Source organism: Strix aluco, chromosome 2 (genome assembly GCF_031877795.1).
Source record: "Strix aluco isolate bStrAlu1 chromosome 2, bStrAlu1.hap1, whole genome shotgun sequence".
Classification (NCBI taxonomy): Eukaryota; Metazoa; Chordata; class Aves; order Strigiformes; family Strigidae; genus Strix; species Strix aluco.
The window spans coordinates 122,279,203-122,300,399 of NC_133932.1; the positions used below are offsets into that span (position 1 = coordinate 122,279,203).

Here is a 21,197-nt window from a genome sequence, read left to right on the forward strand (position 1 = left end):
TGAAATATTAGAAATGACACTGAAAATGGTAATTATAGAGAACCTATAAGAAAATACATTGTAAGTGTAAGGTAAAGGATGTACAACACTGTACAACAGTACAAACCTGATGGGAATTCTGAAACTCAAGCTCAGATGTAGAGAACAGATTCCTCATTAGATCATAACTCGCGTAGTTCTGAGTGACTACATGAAATTAACAATATAAAGATATCACTGCCTGCAAATGTGCTCTTACACATTCTCCTCCATGTAAGGGCACAAATTCTAAATAAATTGCTATTTATAGCACTCAGATGAATACAGTCAGAAACATACTATAGAGCAGGATGGTATTTACCCTTCCTGCCTTTAAGCATCACTTACATGCCTAAAATGGGGATCTAAGCTTCCTATCACTCTTAAGAACTCTTCTTTGACTCAAGTTTTTTGGGTTTTTTTCACTCAAATACATCCCTCACTGAACATTTAGAGACAAAGACCACATCAAGAACAACTCTACTAAAATCAAAAAAACCCCACCAAAACCCCAAACCAGAATGCCTATGTGTTTATTCCAGTTTTAAAATACAGTCGTGACAACAGAGTTATTGAGTGCACTTGCATCCTGCACTGGTTGCTTTATTTGAATGTGAATTCCCAAGAGTAAAACTACAGCACACAAACAGATAAACAAGGATTTAGTCAAGAATTACTCTCATGAAGCTTTTCCTTCACAAACTAGATTTGAGATGACAGCTCTGAAACTTTAAAAAGTTTTTTATATTTGTACAGGAGTACAATATGAAACTATGTTATCATTTCAAATTCAGGTGTATGGAATCTCCTGCAGAGAGAAAGATAGGTCAACATGCAGCTATATTTCTGCCTTTCCCCAAAGAAATGCCAAAAAGATTGTTAATTAGGGATGATGCTTGCTTGTGAAATGGCAATGTGTTTCTATTAGAAAATCGGCACACTTTTTAATATATATCTGCAAATGCTATTTGAGGAATAGTTATATCATGTTACCACTGATCTTGATCAATTCAAATCTCAAATCAAGAGATCAAATATTTTGTAAACTATTTCACTAAGCCACTTCTCACTAAAACAGTTCAGAACAGAACCATGACCACATCTAGTTACTTTTTAGTTACAAAGCTGTCTTATTACTCTAAGAAATTTATTTCTATGTATGCACGTATGACTATGAAATCACAATTATAAAACAAACAATAAATGTTTTTGCATAGATGGCTTATTATTTATTACTTTTTAATCCGTTATTTATTATTATTTAATTAATTATTATTATTTTAATTGCTTATTATTAGTAGACAAAATTTTTGTAAATATAGTGGCGATCAGAAGAGCAAGTTACTGCAAATGAGTTGTCTAGAAAAAAGCAAAGCAGGTTGATAGACTGTATCTGCAAACTGGTGTATTAGCATGTTGCAGCCTTCTAATTTATTAACGGCTGGAATTTAAAATTACCAAAGTTTTTGACAGCATAATGTAAGGAGACTCATTTTCATATGCAAATGATAATAACATCCTTTTCTACCACTTGTACTATAATTAACCTTTTTTTGCTTGAGCTTTTGTCAGACAAGACTATCCATCTTACTCTGCTTTCTCTTGCAGACAGCTTTGCCCATGATAAAGGAAAGAGATACAATAAGAAACAAGTTATTAGAAACTGAGCAATCTACATTTTAAATTTTAACAATTTAAATGCATACAGTTTATTAGTATTTTTTTACTGTATCTTTTCAGATTTCTTCTTGTATTGTGAAAATGTATCTTGTAGCTTAAAGAGAAAAATCAATGAATGGTGATTATTTTATCAGATTAAATAAAGTATATCAACTACAGCTTTAAATCATATAATACAATGTAGAGTTTCTTGTAACTTATGGAGTACATAAATACTAACTTTCATCCATACATACAGAATAAATACAGAACACTAAATCTATTTCTTTTACATTTAAACTGAGGTTAGAAAAAAATATAATTTTCATTAAAATAAGGTAATTTCTCAGAAAGTGCATAGGGACAATGACCTGGGTTTTTCTTCTTTTTTATGCAACACTTGTAAAAAAACTTTTCATGGGTGATCATCATCTGCAATCAATATTCTACAATCAGAGAGCTAACAACTGGTTGGTGGTATGATAAAGGATGCTGCTCAAACTTCTGCTTACAAGGTAGTATTTAATAATTAAAAAAGAATAGCAATTCTCAAAAAACATGCTTAGAATTCTGAGAGTTTAATCAACAGGAGTTGAATTCTGTTGAGACAGATTACTTTGCAAAACATTTAAGCTCGTAACTTGCAAATGTCTCAATTTAACAGAGCATCTAAACTTCATTCAGATTAAGTTTCAACAACTCACGATGAAACTGAACAAAATGCAAGTAGAGATATCTTTCCTTTCCAAATCCTGCTTTTTAAAAACTGTTTTTCCATGAATAAAGTAAATTGTTTTCCCAAACCAAGATAATCCTTGCTCACTGACAGCCAAAAAATATTTCCATTTAAAAAATAGCCAAGTTTGCAGATTTAGTGTGAAAACCCACTGTATTCTGCAGGAAAAGAATAATCGCTCTAGAAAAACCAATGATTTCAGTACCTCTGGAAAGTAAATTGGTGCACAAAACAAAAAAGAAAACTTAAGGAATCCTTTCACCTCAGGCTCCCAAGCATGAACACAGCTTTCTGTGAGTCCCAAGAGTATATAAACTATCTGAGCATAAAAAATGCTTCAGCTTCTGCTTTAGCTTTCTTGGAAACTAGACCTTGTTTTGGTGGACAACGCCTATGATCCATGCAAGTCTGATACTTTCATCTTACATTCCATGTGGCCTTCTGTTTTTTGGATGGTGTATCTTTATAGAGCACTATTACTCTATACTGTCCACTACTAAATCAATACAATCTAACTGAAACAGTGACTAAAAAGGGAGTTGATACAACAGCTAGATCTATCAGAACTTCAAATTTGCCTATTACATGAGAGACAAAGAAAAAATCTACATTTTTATAGTAGGACTTGCAAATTTCCAATTTTTACCAAGCAGTTATCACTTAGATAAAAGGTCTTGAAAGATGTATCTTGGCTGATAAATTCTGAACAAAGTGAAATCAAGCTGCAACACGATGAGAGCTGTGGGAGCCAATTAAGACTCAGTTTCTTAGCAGATAATACTAGGTTGCAGTTGTATTTTTGTTTTGGTATTCATGACAGCTGAAGAGAAGAAGCCAAGAAAAGCAACAGAAAAACACTAATTCTTTAGAATAAGGTGGAAATTTGAATTAAAATAATGGAATGGGTAGATTTAAAATGCAGTATTTTAATGTATTTTTGTGCTTTAATATTAGAATACTAAGTGTGAAGTATTCTGCACTGTAGAGATACCTAGGTAATGGCTGTTCAAAGAGAGAGTGATGAGAGGAACAATGACAAGGTGGGGAACGCAGCCAACCTAATCCATCTGAATCAGCTACTCCTAAAACCATAAAAGACAAACCATTAACCTATTGTCCCTGCTGCAAAATCTGCTAGAAAAAATTCTGAAATGCTACGCAAACTAAGTGAGATTACTTAAAGGGGGGGTATATGTCTTATTATGGAGTGCCCAAGCGAGTGAATCTGGGGACTGGACATGACAATTCTGAGATTGTACAAGAGCAAAAGTGGGGAAAGGTGGAGAGGGATGAACAAGAATGGGAAAACAGAGAGGGGTGTACAAGGACATGTCACACGTGGAGAGGCTGCTGGTCAGTACACTTTGGCCAACCTTGCACCTAATCACCAGAGTCTGTCCTATCCTCCTCTTAAGCTTTATTTTTAGGGTTTTTTTTTTGTGCAAGCATGTTCTCTATGTGGGGAAGGGAATCCACTAGCAAACTTCTAGCAGTACCAGCCAGCAGGAGGATAAGGGGTCTGGGAGCTGTGTGCTGCAGACTGAGGGACTGGAAGCAAGACAGGGGAGAGAACAAAAATCAGCCAGATTCAGGAAGGGTGTTTTCCTTGAGCAATGAATCACAGAAATAGGATAGGGCTATTCATGCCATCTGTGTTTATGCAGCTGCCTGTAAAGGTACTGTCCTCCTCTGTTAGCCTGTGTGTGGTTGGCTGTGTCTGTACAGAGTGTGTTTCTGTGACTATTTTGGGATTGATGTTCAGCCTCTATTTCTCAGATTTTATGTGCAAATCATCTATTGTTGCATTAAGATTGATTTATAGGCTCCTCAGAGTTCTTTAACTCAATGAAAATTGACAGGACTTGATTTCATGGCTTTCTAAGAGCAATTGACAGGACTTGATTTCATGGCTTTCTAAGAGCAGACTTTCTGCCTGTTAGTAGTGAATGAAAATTGAACCTCTTTGCCTAGATGCCTTGGGTCTGAAGGAAGAATCCTGTGTCTGTTATTCCCAGGTTTTCTAGTAGCTTCAGCAGGCAGTTTCCAAAACTTCAAACCTCATATACCTTGGTTGTCCAATCTACTTTTCTGGGGACCTAATTGTTGAAACGGAGGAATAGTAAGGGTTCCAAAACAGAAACAAAGTCATTCTACCTCAAATAGTAAGACAGTAGTAAAATAGTAAAAATCTTATAATAGGGGATCAAACTGGTATTGAAATTGAAGATTACTACCCTAGATTTCACTTAGGATTGGAGGGGACAAGAGATAACAGCATCCCAGAGAGATACATACAAGTCTCTTGATAAAATATGAAATAGAACTTTTTAATATACTATTTTAGGAGTACTTTATAGATAAACACACATTTTCAACAAAAACTTCCATAACTTATGCAAATAAAAACTTTCAGTTTTCATAGTCATTTCCTTGATTAGAACTCTGAAAGTAGTGTTAATTATTCTGAGGTCAAACAGTCTTCATTTTCAGTGTATGCTGTAAGCCTTTTAGCAGCTGTCTGACCAAACAGTCATCCAAAGGAAGAACTGTTTTACAGATGATTTAAAAACAGCTCAGTCCAAAAGAAAGAAATAAATATTTTAATTTAAAATATAAGGTCTTGTTGGAATAAGAGGGGTTTTTTTTGGAAGAAGTTAAATTAAGCTCTTTATTTAGTTAGTTCTTGTGGAAACAAAAAGTTCCAATTTGTTGACCTGAAACATCTTTTTCAATGTTGATATTCATTTGACATTTGCTTGGGCTGCTGTTTTGCCTCTTAATAGCTGTAGTTCTGGGTTTCTTCTCTCTCTTTCTCTTCTGCTGGTACCCACAGCCAAGAGAAGACACTTATCTACAAAGTGGGATGGACTTAAATTCCATTATACACAGATGTATATCATTGCTCAGCTATCATCATGTACCATGAGAGGGAAACCACAGAATACATTTATGATGCCACCATGAGGAAACTGGGAGTATAAGGATCAAAAATTACAATCAACACAAAGATCTAGGGTGATTCATAAGCTTCATATCTTAATGTTGATAGCGAATAAATCACTGTAAACAAGCTGAAACACAATATTGTAAATTCAGTGTCAGCATTGCTAATTGAAAGTATTCAGAAGTCTTCATCTCAGAAGAATGTTCAATACACAGAATTTTTGTTTTAAAGCAAAAGCTAACATCCAAATATCAGAACTTCCACCTGAGAAGAAATCACATATTTCCATCAGCTCTATCACTACGACATAGTACACAGAAAAACATGGCACTACTGCATTTTGCATATACTGATTTGTTCACACTTTAAGTAGGCAGATTTCCTTTTTTTATTTTGCTTTTTCTGAGTGAATGCAAACCCAAGAAATGCAACACCTGTTGTTTTTCTGTCGTTATGTAATGCTCTCAGAACATCTTTACACTTCTATAAATTCTGTTATAATTATTCTACCACCTGGTCTATATTTTGGGTTCTTCCCCATCCCCATTAAGAGTTTGTAAGAGAGCAGTTGCTTTTATTATTTTCTGCACTGGCAGCAAACATCTTGACAAGGCAACCTTTAACTAATAACCTAAGTAGAGACTTACTGCATCCTTAGCAGATGCAATCTTTCAGTACAACTTTTATGTTCCAGTGTTTCCTATTTTTCTCTTGAAAAACACCTGAATCAAATCTGTCTCAAATGGTGAAGGTATATCTTATAGTGAATGAAACAGAGGAGGCATAAGTAACTATCAAAAAACCATGATGATGGAGTTGGTGATATAAAACTAAACTAATCCAAAATACTGCCTTTATTGAAATATAAATCTGAAGATAATTTTCAGAGTTATGAGAAAATCTTTATTGAAGCCTTTATTGAATTTCTGGATACCAAATCTAGAATTAACTAATGATAAATTACATTTACAAAATCAATAAAGAAAAGTCACAAAAAAAGAAAGTTAACTAAAAAATGATCAAGCCTAATCAAAATCTTGGTGTAATACAAACATGAATTGAAATGACATTTAAGTTAAAAGATGATTCAACTGAAATGCATAATGAAAAATCATCAACATTTTTCCAGTAAAATACATACAAAAAGAAAAACATAGAAATGGTATTTCAGATGTGATCTGACTAGAAGCTTAAGAAGCAAAACAGACTGATAATGTAGTATTAAGAATTGCTTCAAATACAACTGTATTACATTTTTGATGTAAAAAAAAAAATAACAGATATCTGGTCATCTGTCACTACTTTCTATTGTCAGTAACAAAAAAATTAACACGATTTACTGCTTATGGATACAGTTATATATTTACTGTAAATCTCTGCCTTAATAATCTGTCCCTCTCTTACAATAAGTGTTTAAAATTGCAAATTATTTCTTCATAATAACTTTCATAAAAATGAGTAATCCAATTGTACAATTTTGTCAGCGCTTTGAATGATGAGAAAGGAAGATTCCTATCATGGTATAATATAATGCAGCACATTTTCCGACAGTTGATTGGAGTATATATGGAAATAAAAACTTTATTAATATGCTTGGCTGAAAATCATCTATTACTGTTAACACTAATTTCATCCTATTACACTCTGCCCTATTATCTCCACTTTTTATGGGAGACGCACTCCACACAGAAGCTTGAATTCTAATTTCAAGGCTTCAGTTTTTAAAATATCATATAAATAAGGAAAATCACATGCAGTTTGGTTACAACCAAATAAAGGTAGAAGTCGCAAACTGCAAGGTACTCTTGAAGATTATGAACACCACTGACTAGGCCACAAATCATGTTTGTTAAATAATAATGACCATAATAGCCAGTCAAAAGACAGAAGGGACTAAATTCAACTCTAGTTATATCACCAAACAACATCTGAACAAGCTTTCTCACTTGTTGCTATATATATTTACACTTTATTATTTATAATTGGAGCTTTTTTGTGAAGCAAAGGATAAAGAAAAAATAAGCATTAGCCAAAAGAAATGGTTTGCATAACAAGAGTCTTATTAATACTTCAGAAACATCCATTTGATAGTCTCTTTAGAAAAAGTAATGCCTAGAAATCATTTGCCCCTCAAATCTTCCTTCTGAATCTGACAGTCAACACTAATGTGCACAGAAATCTTCTTCATATCTCACTGGACAAGACTGTGTTAATCAAGGTCAAAACCAGCAGCTTTCTATTTATTGCCTGGAGGTAATAGAAGATCTGTCACTCCTAAAGAACCTCTCGGAGGTTTGTACAGTTTCCTCTCTATGTATTCAACATGATAAAATCTGTTTCCTGAAATACTAATTAATTTAGATAAATGACTTTTTAACTTGTCTGCCTATTATCTTAAATATACCTCTTCTGCCAATCAAAGTATATATAGATTTACCTTAACTAAAAATGTTTTTCTTCACTGTCAGACTGTAGATTGACAGAGTTGTTGTCAGACTCTGCACCTTCTATTATAGCCCCTTGTAAACCTGGAGAATGCAGATGTTTTCTTTATTTGCTTCAAGTCTTCTATGAATTTCTACATTATCACTATTAGAATTGCTTCACTTTATCTCTTTATACGTATCTTTCTACCAGATTAGTGTGTCTTGACTTAGATGTAAAGATTCATCTGAGTAATAATCTATCTTTTTTCCCCACAGTTCATCAGAAAGACTAATGACTAAAATCTAAGATGTAAATCTATTGTGAATTAACTAACTACATTACTGACTTCAAATTGCTCAGTCTGCTGTCTTCACATTTCTCATCTATAAAGTTTTACACGCCTTTTCATACAGTTAAAACTCTTTGGGACTTGTGTTTGGAAAGGCCTACTGTAGTGCAATTCACATAACATACCATTTCACTGAACACCAGTGTACTGAGGTAAAATCACTCTTTAAAATTACCTTTATAGCCAGTGCTCGAGCTACAAGACTTCTAAGATATTGTAAAGGATCTTCTGGACCTTCCCACTTGCTTTGCCATGTGATGGGACACTGAAATAAAAATATATTTACTGAAAGTATCCATTCAAAACTATAATCATTACATCTTAAACTGGCAATTCGAATGAAATTAAATAATCTGAGATCAAATATATCTACAAAGAAAAAAGGCAATACAAGCAATAGAATGATCAAAGCATACAACCACTAATAGGAAGGTCATATTCCTGCTAATTCTTTATGTGCCCCACAGAGATGCAGTGCTGATGGACAACTTAGAAGAACCTCAGCTATGCAATAAGGGAATATCAGTAGGTTCCAGGAACACTTCAAAAAGGCCTACATTGATACTTTCTTGGAAAGCCACAGTGGCATCTTTTAATTGCAGCCACAGGTTCTCACTCCTTTCCTGCTGCCTTCGCAGACTTGAACGACAGTTGTGTGGCTCTGTGGTGAAGTGAATCTGGTACAATTCCTCTGCCTGATTATTTTCTCTTCATCTTAAAGTGTTTGTAGAACAACACCTGAGAATAAAATCCTGCAAGATATCCCCAAATTTTTCATTGACTTAGAAAAGAAAGTTTTAAAAAATCCTCTGTTAGATTTCCTCCTTATAAAATAAGGATGAAATTCTATCTACTCCACAGGAATCTGCAAAGCACACTGAAATTGACTCTGCAAGATTCTCCTACTTCTGTGAAAGAGAACTGATGTAAATTATTACCCGAGGAATATTTCACAATACTGAAGATGCTGAGCAGAATAAACAGTTTATACTGTTTAACATTTAGAGTTGCATTTTCAAGTATGTTCACAATCTAATAGCACATGCGCTGAACAGATTTTCAAAATTTGATCACAGAAGTTCATAAGAAAAAATATCTTTCAAAGTAAATATGTGTACCTTTCATAGAGAAAAAACAGAAAACATCTGGATCTGGGGACACTAATTAATAAAGAATTGAATAAACTATAATACATACTCAATTAATAAATCACAGTTAACTGCATGCTTTTTTGCATAATTATGATTTTTTGAAAAGTTTTTGTATTTGAAAATATTGTCCTTGCATTTTTGCAGACTCTTTAGCCATGCATTTACAGGCAGCTCACCAATCTATCATCTAGAAAGCATTCACCTAATGTTGTTAATATATAAGTCTAAATTTAAAGTAATAGCTTAACTAATTGTTAGTAAGGAAACATATTTCAGATGTACACTAACATAAATTTTGCACAAATAACGTATATTGCTGAAACGATTATAAGTCATACATTTATTGAGTTTTACATTTCTGTTGGTAATCTAGCAGCTTCTTCAGGTGCTATAATCTTAAAAGAACTATGATCTTGGTGCTTTTAAAATATAAGTTTTTAAAAATAGCCCTTTCTTACATAATATGTGACCACACTAAACTAAACAAGAACAGTATATAGAAAATACATTAAACAAATCACTTTAAGACGATAAATACAGTGAGGTTTAGCTGCCATGCCAAGAATGTGGCATTAGCCTCTCTGGAGGCCTGCTGAAAAGATTGCTTTATGGTCACAATCCAATAAAGTGATCTGTGTCAAGGTAAATGGATAAGTAAGCAGATGAAATGACAGAAACACTTTGTTCAATATATCAGGAAGCACTGAACTGATGTTTGTGAGAGATAAAAATGCATAGAATCTTTAAGTACATTTCTGTGACAGTGATCAGCTTCATAGCTCCTGCTGCTTCCAATTTAAGAGTGCAGCTTAAGCACACAAGCAAGACATACTCTCTTGCTCAGTAACAAGAAATATAACAATAAATACTAAAAAATGGCCATTACATGTATCATTTGCATTCACTATGGCTTGTACTTAGCACCAATTTCTACCACACAGTCAAAACATGTTTAAAAGTCAATGAGATTGCTAACATGAAAATGTTAATTTATTCTAATTGTACTGCAATTTTGCTAACAAATGCTGTCTTGTGAATCTGAAAAGACAACAAATTTAATTATTGTTTTAATTAGAAATTTGATAGATCAATAAATGCATAACAATCTTTTTAACACTTGTTCCTCACATGAAGATAAACAACATGTTAATAGGAATTATTGTTCATGGTAGAGCCAATCTCAGTATCTGTGCACTAGCATCAACACGATTTATCAATTGCTGCAGGTGAAACAAAACAGAGTCTCATGTCAATGTTTGACTATCTTTGGAATCCAATTATCTAGCTGTTAATGACAGAAGATGTAAATTTGCAGTCACTAATTGTACCAGTTTATAAACACGCCCAGTTTGATGCCAGAAAACATGGAGAAAGTACATATACAAATTTGGGTTGCTTTTCTCATATAGCAAGAATATAGAGTGAGATGATAGGTTATGATAGGCACAGCTTGTCTGGTGTGATATGGCAATAATCGATACCAAATAAATGCAGAAAGCAAATTGCGATTACAACTGCAGTAAAACTTAAATTTTAAGAAACTATAAAAACTAAGAAAAGGGACAGATTTCCATGTTTTACTGGCTAATATATTTGACTTATCTAGCATGGTTTGGTATTTGAAATAGAAATAGTATTCCACAATTTCTAATCTTATCGGATTTGTCCTTAAGAGAAAGCTTGATAAAAGTATAATATACTCAGAAGCTCCTGCAAGTACTTCAAGCAACATTTTTCTGGGTTTTCATTCCAGAAAAAACATGGTTCTGTCTTAGAGTCACTATCAATAAAAGACCTCCACTTCAGAGTGTCTGTCAATAAGAGAGAGCAAATGGTGATGTGAAAATATGTATTAGAATTCTGTTCAGTTTACTTGGTTTTCTTCATTACTTAAAATGTAATTTCATGACAAAATGACTTACCTTCTGATTTAGCAGAGCACTTGCTAGTCTTTGTACTTCAGAATTCAGTAATGAGGTACCTCTGATGACTTTACTTAAAGAAGCAAGTGACTGATGGACACTTTGCACAAGGCGAATTGCATTGAATTGTTCCAGAGTAATGAATGATAAGATTGGAGATCCTTGTTGCTCCACAGGAGGAGACACCTTCTGATGAATCAGGTTAGAATTCTAAAAAAGAACATATGATGTCCAGTTAATAAAGTCAGGGAAACTGTTATGTTATACAATGTATTATTTGGTTTTTATTTGTTTTTCTTTAATTTGTTTTCTATTCATTTTTAACTTGTTTTTTACTTGGTTTTTATTTTTTTACTGTTTTACTTGGTTTTCATTTTATTACTTCAAAAGCACTGGAATTTCTGAAAAATCTTAGCAGAAATAATTCTTCTAGTATTTGTGTTAATGTGTCAATATAAAAAGCAGTAGTGTACTCAGCATAACGAGATTGCATTGGGTACTATAAACCATGCTGTGAGATATAGCTTTTGCTTTGATAAGACTAGTTCAACCTGGAAGGAAATTAAATACAAATAAACACAAAATAAATATAATATTATGTGTAAATCATGAGTAACTCAGACTCTGAGAGGTACTGCTGCTCTAACATTGACATTTTTATTACTTCCATTCCACTACAGCCACCGAAAATCCAAATTTATTCGATAATTTCAAGAGATGGTATAATTTTGCAAATCTTAATTCATTTGCAGTTTATTACATAAATATATTTTAGCATGTGTTCTGAAACTGCCAACCTGACACGTGACAAGATGCTGTAGTTATGGAATTTTCTGGAAACTTATTTATTGAAAAATTCTACAAAGCACAAATGCAAAAAGAAAACCCTAGCCTTTTGGAAAAAAATGTTTTGCTATTTCAATTTTTAGTGATTTATTAAAGGTAAAATCTGATTTTATTTTCTCTAAAGTATCTCTTCTTAAAATAACATGTAGTTTTGACTGTTTTTCAGGTTAAATAAACTTCTGAATTGTCACATGGCATCTTGCTTTCCAGAACACACAGGATGTCTGCCTCCATTATCATTGCCAGGCACTGTAAGTTTGTCAGAACTTTCACATGTTTTTCATTTCAAATTCATACTGCACACACCTATCAAGCAAAAATGACAGAGAAATGAAGAATAAGGTCTTCACTCCTACATTATTACAGTTATACAACAAAGTTACTGTTCAAAGTGTAAGAAACATGCAGTATTTAGAAATGTTTTGGTTTGTATTTTGTCTTTGCCTGCATCCTGAAATCACAGCACCAGTTTCACTTCAATTTTTTTCAGACCATAGTTTGGTGAATATATATAAAAGATAATGTAAAACTAGCACAAGCTAGTTGGTAATTTCTTATTGGAGTGTTTAACTGCACAAAAAATGGAAGAACAAAGACATTGCAACTTGCAGGCTATGCCAGTCTCCACATAAACTGTCTTAATTCACAAACACCTTACTGCAAGAGAAGGCCTCTAAGTTCCTCAATACTGTCCTTCACATAACAGTCTCCTATGAATTGCATATTCATTTCATCACTCTTTCTAATGCCTTCTCCTGTATTAAAACAACCCATCTGTCATTTTTATAGGAAAATTAAACATGAATACCAATATCAGCTTATACATTTAATGTTCTATTACATTCCCTTAAAATCCATTATGTATATAACTCACATCAGCTTTAAAAATATCCTTATGACCTGCTTGGGAATTAAGATGAAGAACTGCTGAAGTACTGAGTGATTTTCCTAATCGTAAGAAACTGAAGATAGGTTCTAATCTTACCATTGAATACTATATTATGCTGCCAATATTAAATTAGGTGTATTTTGAGATTTTGATCATTTTCCCTCTTTCACTTCTTGTACTTGTTACTATCTCAGTACAATGTAAGACTTCATATAGTCTCACCTAAGCTGCTCCAGAGCTTTTCTTCATCACCTTCCTAAACTCAAGCTTTTTCAAATTCCAGTATGTTCTGAAAATTGACCCCTCAGAAATGTGACAAATATAATGAAAATAAACTCATACATCTCCACTAGTACTGCATCTGATTCAAAATTCAATTTTGGTGGTGGTGGTGGGTTTTAGAAACCTCCACTGGCCTTTTGATTCTGCCTCCTCCTTCAATACTCTCTGCGTATTATTTTAGATATTAGCCTCTCACTGTTTATTGCACAAATATTTCATTGTTGACAATACAAGAAATAATGACCTTATATTTCTGCTTCACTGATTTTCCTTGGTGAAAAAAACATTGTTCTTTTGTTACAGCTGAGGTTCCTAATGTTTTAGATAAAAGAGCAACAACCCATTCATTTTCAAAACTACTTCTGCCATTGTCTTGCAGCATTACGCATCTTTATGAAAATAGTTAGCCTTCAATTTACAAACACAACAGAAGGTAAGGCAGAACACATCATGACAGCTTATGATCATATATTCAGCAGAAATAATTTCGAAGCAGTTCCAAATTTTTATATGGGTGGGCCTTCTAACTTTCACAGAGGTACTAAACAGTTTCCCTGAAATAAGGCAGAAAATGCATCCACATTACAACAAAAATATAGCAGTGACTCCTGTCCCTCTGTTCATGACAGCCAGACATTTGGACATGATGAAACACTTATGCAGCACCATTTTGTCCTGATATTTTTGTGCTCCTCTGAAAACTATCACATGATGGGTAATGCCTGAGTTCTGTTGGATAGTGATTTCCAACTGATCCAGTTATGTGACAATGAAGTGCTTATATAGGTCCTGATCTACACTCTGTCATGGCACAAGCCTATGTGGGAAGAGAATGGACACCAGGACAGAGGTTGGTTGAATTACTCTGAGGGCCCAGCCCTGGACAACAGGCTGTAGTGGACACCATCCTTTCAAATTAAGGAAGATTTTTTAAAAATTTGTGTAATGTTTGCTTGACAAGTTATTCAGTGATGGTCCCATTTTTTTCAGTAAACAGTCTTTCATGCAAACTTTTACTGAGCATCTGAGTATTTGGGGTTTTTTTAACTTAATGGCAGATTCATGAGCATTTAATTAATTTGATTAGTGTTAAGCTGTTATTAAATCACACTGATAGACACTGCAGAAGCAGTTTTAGGACAGTATTCATTACAAGGGTGTTTTCAAATGAAGCTAATATAGATGAAAATGTCAAGACATTCTGTATTAGTCCAGAACAGCTAAACAGAACGAGGAAGTTTGCTTATGTAACTTTCAACAGGAGTGCACTGACTGGAACCAGATTTTAAGTATTTCATTTAAAGTAAAATTCAATGAAAAATTCCAGAGTCTGCATTCAAGCTGGACTAATAAACCCTGGATGAAGGGGAGGCAGTTTCCATGATTCTATTGTTATGGATAGACAAAGAATAATAAACTCCCCCGCTCAACAATTTCAGAATGTCTGAATAATTGGTAGTAACACTTAACAGGGCTTTGAAAAATGTATGCCACTGAGAGGAAAAAAAAAAAGAGTCCTGCAAATTTCCAGAAATACTTCTGAAAAAAGCAACAACATATTAAGTCCTCATTACTGTATTAATACATAAGAATAATTTCCCATGTCAAAATGTCTAAAATTAAAAAGCTAAAATTTCTACTGTGCAGATGCTACTTTTGCTGTTTGGCCACAAAGACTGTGATAGCTCTAAAACTGAGCACAAAGGACTACTATTCACAGAATCACAAAATTGTCACGGTTGGAAGGAACCTCTGGAGACTCTCTAGTCCAACCCCATGTTCAAAGCTACAATAGGTTGCCCAAAACTGCATCCAGTCAAGTTTTCGACATCTCCAAGGATGGAGACTCCACAGTCTCTCTGGGCAACCTGTGCCAGTTTTTGACCATCATCACAGTAAAAAAGTTTTGTCTTCTGTTTAAATGTCATTTCCCGTATTTCAGTTTGTGCCAATGGCCTCTTGTTCTGTCATGGGACACCACTGAGAAGAGCCTGGTTCTGTCTTCTTTACTTCTTCCCATCAGCCAGTATACACTAAATAATAAAATTTCTTCCGAGGCTTCTCTTCCCCAGGCTGAACAGTCCCAGTTCTCTCATCATCTCCTTGTATGACAGATGCTCTTGTCCCCTAACCATCTTAATGACCTTTGGAAATCCTTGGAAATTGTTTTGAGGATTATTTACTCAATCACCTTCCCAGGTGAAGCTCAATGACGTATTGTTATCTGGATCTTCCTTTTTGCCCTTCTTAAAGAAAGGAGTGACAGTTGCTTTCTTCTAGTCCTCAAGAATCTCCCCCAGTCACACTGATCTTTCAAAGATCACTGAGAATGGTCTCACAACTGCAGCAGCCAGCTCCCTCAGCATTCATGGGTGCATCCCATGAGGGCTTGTGAATTTGTTTATATTTAGTTTGTTTAAACACTCCCTAACCTGATCCTCTTCCACCAAGGGTAAGTCTCCCTTGCTCTGTACTTTCCCATTGCTTTTGGGGACCTGGGATTGGCAAAGGCCAGACCTACCAGTAAACAGAGGCAAAGAAGACATCTAGTACTTCAGCCTTCTCCTTGTCCTTTGTGGCCAAGTCCTCACTTCCATTCAGTAGTGACCCTACACGTTCCCTAATCTTCATTTTGTTGCTGATGTACCTGTAAAAACCATTTTTGTTGCCCTTCTAATGGGTTAACAGCACCACAACTGCTGCTAAACTACAGGCTGTAAAGCTAACTCCATCCCAGCCATACCCAGTTGTGGTACATTAACCTTGGCTGGACACCAGGTGCCCACCAAGCTGCTCTATCACTTCCCTCCTCAGGAGGACAGGGAGAGAAAATAAGATGAAACATCTTGTTGGTCAAGATAAAGGCAGTTTAATGAAAAAACAAAGGCCACATGAGGAAGCAAAGCAAAACCACAGAGATTTATTTTTGACTTCCTATCAGCAGGTGATGCCCAGCTGTTTCCTGGGATGCAGAGCCTCTACACACAGTGGTTGCTTTGGAAGACAAGTGCCTTAATAATGAATGTTCCCCTACTCCTCCTTTCTCTTAGCTTTTATCACTGAGCATGAGGTCACATAGTATGGAATATCCCTTCAGTCAGTTTGGGTCAGCTGTCCCAGCTATGTCCCCTCCTAACCAACCTCTTGCCCACCCCCAGCCTACAGGTTTTGGGAGGTGGGAGGCTGGGGAGACAGCTTTGATGCTGTGCAAGCACTGCTCAGTAACAGCCAAAACATTGATGTCTTATCAACAGTTCTAGCCACAAGTACAAAGCACAGCACTATATCCACTGCTATGAGAAAAGTTAACTCCATCCCAGGTAGATCCAGTAGACCAGTAACAGCCCTTCACATCCCTCACCAGATTCAACTGCAGACATGCTCTGGCTTCCCTAATCCCATCCCTGCATGCTCATGTCTCTACATTCCTTCCACATCAGCTGTCCCCGCTTCCTTCTCTTCACTTCTTTTTTACATTTAAATTTTGCCAGGAGCTCCATGCTCATCCATACAGGCCTCCTGCTGTCATTACTTGACTTCCTGCATTTTGAGATTGACCACTGAGCTTAGAGGAGGTATTCCTTGAAAAGCAACCAGTTCTCCAGGACTGCTCTCCAGGACCGTGTCCCATGGGATTCTTTCAAGCACATCCCTGAATTGGCCAAAGTCTACTTTCCTGAAGTCTAGAGTCCTGCTTTTTGCTTGTTTCCCTCCTCTCATATTCCTGAGATCCACCATCTCATGGTCACGGCAACCAACGTTGCCATCACCCTTCACGTCCTCAGCAAGTTCTTCCTTCTTGGCAAGTATGAGGTCCTGCAGAGTGCTTCCCCTTATTGGTTCTTCCATCACCTGAGTCAAGAATTTGTCATCAATACACTACAGAAACCTCCTGGATTGCTTGTGCCCTGCTACACTGTTCTTCCAGCAGATATCAGGGTGGGTAAATTCCCCCCAAAAGACCAGGCTCTGAGAATGTGAGGCTTCTTCCAGGCATGTGAAAAGGTCTCACCTACTTCTTCCTGACCAGGTGGCCCATAGCAGACACCAACTACAATGCTGACTTCTGATCCTCTCAACTGGCATGTTGTACATCTCTAAGGAGAGCTCCATCCATTCCCACTGGTCTCTCACAAAAAGGGCAACTCCCTGTACTCACCTTGCTGGCTTTTCCTTCCAAGAGAACCTATAACCATCCATGGCAGCACTACAGATGTGTGAGCTATCCCACCGTGTCCCTTTGACACCTATGAGACCATAACTCTGCAACTGCATGCAAACCTCAAATTCCTCTTCTTTGTTCCACGTGCTTCACCCATTAGTGTACAAGTACATCGGAAAGGCACCCCATCATGGTGATTTCCCAGAAAGGGTATGAGAGCTTTTCCCATAATACTTTCAGGTAGGCACTTCCTTGTTTATATATGAGCACACTTTAGACGGTCCCCCTTCAGCTCTGTTTTATTGATTTTATTGATGATGTTTACAGGCATACTTTGCCTGCCAACCTGGTCAGCTACTTCCTATTTCTGGTCATCCTCTCCCTACCGTGCTACTTCTATTTTAAAACTCTCCTCATCAAGTTGGTCAGGTCCATTTCGAGTAGGCAACCATCAATCCTCAAAAAGTGTCCCATGGTCATAAAAACCAAAACCCTGTTGCTGACACCAGCTGTGCAACCAGTTGTAGGCTCTGTCCACTCCTTCTCATGTCCTCAACCTTCACTGTAAGGATCAAGAAGAAAAAACACCTAGGCCCCCATGCTCTTAAGCACCACCCCCAGACCCATGTAGTCATGCTTCATATGGTCCACATTACCCCTGGCAGTATGACTGGGGCCTATGTGGAAAAGCATCAATGGTTAATAGCCTAAGGGCCAGACAAGCCTCAGCAGTCTTTCCACAATGTCCCAGATCTGAGTCCCTGGCAAGCAGCAAACCTCCCTAGACAACAGATCAGGTCAGAAAACCTGAGCATCCTTCTCCCCACAGCAGGGAGTTGCCCTGTACTATTCCTTACCACTTCCTCTTGGCACTTCTGTGTGGATCAGGTTTAGTTGTCTTGGGAGCTTCATTGGACAGAGCTCCCAGCCTCTTGTCAGCTATGAGGGCGCTAAATCTCTTCTGTAAGTGCAAATCTTGAGATGGCGCAGAAGTTGTCCTCCTTGTGCCAGAAGTCACAAGCTTCCAGGCTTTGCCATCCTGTAAGTCTTCACCTCCTATCCTAACAGACCCAGACTCTGCCTGCAACACCTTCAGGAAAGCTGAGGGCTTGGCTCTTTAAGCTTCAGTGTCTCAGAAAAGATCCGGCTAATCTATTTCTGATGCTGCGAAGTCTGCTAACCTCCTCTCACAGCTCCTTTATTTGATGACGCAAGATCCTCAACAAGCAGAAATCTCCTGCAGGTTAGAAGACCACTTCCTGCTGCCCCAGCCTCAGGAAGAGGCACCTCCTTGAGACCTGCAGAGCTGCATCCTCCTTCTGGAGCTCTGTCTGAGTCAAAGTTCTCATCTTAGTGGGTCCATTGCTCCAGCAGCAGCTGGGGACTGTGTCCTGTGGCATGTCACTACCATTACTGAGAAGTTGTATCCTCTACTGAGCAAAGTTGCTGGTCTTCTGTAAGCTGTTCTGCACAAACTGCTGTGCCAACTGCTGTGTGCATTTGCTGCTTCTGTTAGCTGCACTCAATGCTATTGATTGAGAGATTACAATTTGCACTCATGAAAAAATACAAATATTATTTTACACACTTTAAGGTGGTATAATTCTTCAGTGGGCATATCACTAAGAAAGTTAAATAGTCCATTTACAGATTTGTGAAATGTTGTCCAATATTAGGTAAAAGTTTTGTTTTATCACTGATTTCTGAAATTCACTGACTACATAAATTCTATAGACATTCTGTCAATTTAGCTGTATTATACACTCTAAATTATTTAGACTAATTTTTGTAAGATGAAACACCAATGTTCAGTCCAGAGAAATACCCAGTCAAATGCTGTCTATTATTTTATCTAAACTTGGACACTACAGAATACAAATGTGATCACCATATGGTATTAAGAGTATAAAGATAAAAATATGTCCACACTTAAAGATTATGACCAATTATTACAGTATAAATTCTACAGGACAAACCTATGTCAAGTGGTAAATTTTGTTATGCTTCAGAACCATCAGCACTTAGATGCACAATAACTATTTTCAAGGTATTTGTAAAATAATCCCTTTTGAATTAATCCTTGAATTACATACTCAGCACTGGAATAAAAATGTTTAAAAACACACTTAATCTTTGTCTACATATTAACAAGTTTCTGAGCATTTTTTTGCCTCTGGAATAAAAAGTAGCTCATTTTAAAAACACCTTTGAATTTATAAATAGATTAGCTAGATTCAATTCAGAACTACTCTTCCTGAGTTTCAGTAGTTTGAAACATATATTCGACCATTATTTCCAACTACCCTTAGTGCTAAGTACATTTGACAGATAGAAAACTAGTATTTGCTTCTTGTAAATAAAATGGAAGGTATTGTCAGCATCTATCCCATCTGCCTCTACTTTCCTACTATCTGTATGCAATAGATAAAAGAAGATAATAACAATAATAGTAACAACAACAATAGCCACCACCTCATGAAGTTCAACTAGGCCAAATGCAAGGCCCTGCACCTGGGTCAGGGCAAGCCCGGTATCAATACAGGCTGGGGGATGAAGGGATTGAGATCAGCCCTGTGGAGAAGGACTTGGGGGTACTGGTGGATGAAAAATTGGACATGAACCGGCAATGTGTGCTTGAAGCCCAGAAAGCCAACCATATCCTGGGCTGCAAAGAGGTGTGGCAGCAGGTCAAGAAAGGTGATTCTACTCCTCTACCCTGCTCTTTTGAGACCCCACCTGGAGTGCTGCATCCCAGATGGTCCAGACGTGGGACACGAAAACGATCAGAGAGCTGGAACACCTCTCCTATAAAGAAACGACTGAAAGAGTTGGGTTTTTTCAGCCTGGAGAAGAGAAGGCTCTGGGGAGACCTTACTGCAACCTTTCAATATGTAAAGGGGGCTTATAAGAAAGACAGAAAAAGACTTTTTACCAGGGCCAATGGTGACAGGACAAGGGGCAATGGTTTTAAACTGAAAGAGGGTAGATTTAGACTGGATATAAGGAAGAAAGTTTTTATGATGAGGGCAGTGAGACACTGGGACAGGTTGTCCAGAGAAGTTGTGCATGCTCCATCCCTTAAATTCTTCAAGGTCAAGTTGAAGGGGACCTTGAGCGACCAGATCTAGTTGAGGATGTCCCTGCCCATGGCAGGGGATTGGACTAGTTATATTCAAAGGTTCCTTCTAACCTAAACTATTCTATGACTCTATGATTCTACCATAAAAAGTCTGAAGCTAAACATACATGCTTCCAAAATAGAGGGGGAAAAAATTTTTTTACAGCCTTCAGGAATAGATAGTTTTTGTGATTTTACTTCTTCATACCTGGGAAATCATTTTAGTTCATATCCTGTGCCCATTCATGCATAAATAAAATAATGTAAGGTTGCTAACTTAAGCAGCAATTCAACTATTTTCTTCATTCCAATTTTCAGGTCTTTATTTAAAACTTCTGAAAACAAACATGATGCCTTCATTGAGCTACCAAAAAAGAATTAGAATGTAGAACTGTATGCAATGTATGTGGAATTTTTATAGATGCCTAGACTTTTTCAAAGCTTAAAGCAAGTACTACTTGAACAGACTATGAAAGCTAATTTTGATAAAGGACATTATTAGTTAATTTTTTTTAAACACTCGAGCAAATGTGCCCCCCAAAAACCCTACACAAGGTCAGAGGCCATCCTATTCCAAACTACATCCTCAAAAGATAAACAATTTATTCCACTAACAGCATAAAAATGTTAGAAAATCAAAGAAAGTTCAAGATAATATAGAATCATAGAATGGTTTAGGTTGGAAGGGGCATTA

General features: G+C 36.3%; 1 protein-coding gene across 1 annotated transcript in view; it reads right to left on the reverse strand.

The window, feature by feature from the left end:
• The window catches only part of DYNC2H1 (dynein cytoplasmic 2 heavy chain 1), a 187,304-nt gene that overhangs the window by 21,609 nt on the left and 144,498 nt on the right, over positions 1–21,197 (reverse strand). Inside the window, exons 84-85 of the mRNA XM_074816179.1 lie at positions 11,207–11,416; positions 8,309–8,398 (exon numbers count right to left, since the gene is read on the reverse strand). Coding sequence (XP_074672280.1) covers positions 8,309–8,398; positions 11,207–11,416 — 300 coding nt within the window. The remainder of the gene's footprint in view (positions 1–8,308; positions 8,399–11,206; positions 11,417–21,197) is intronic.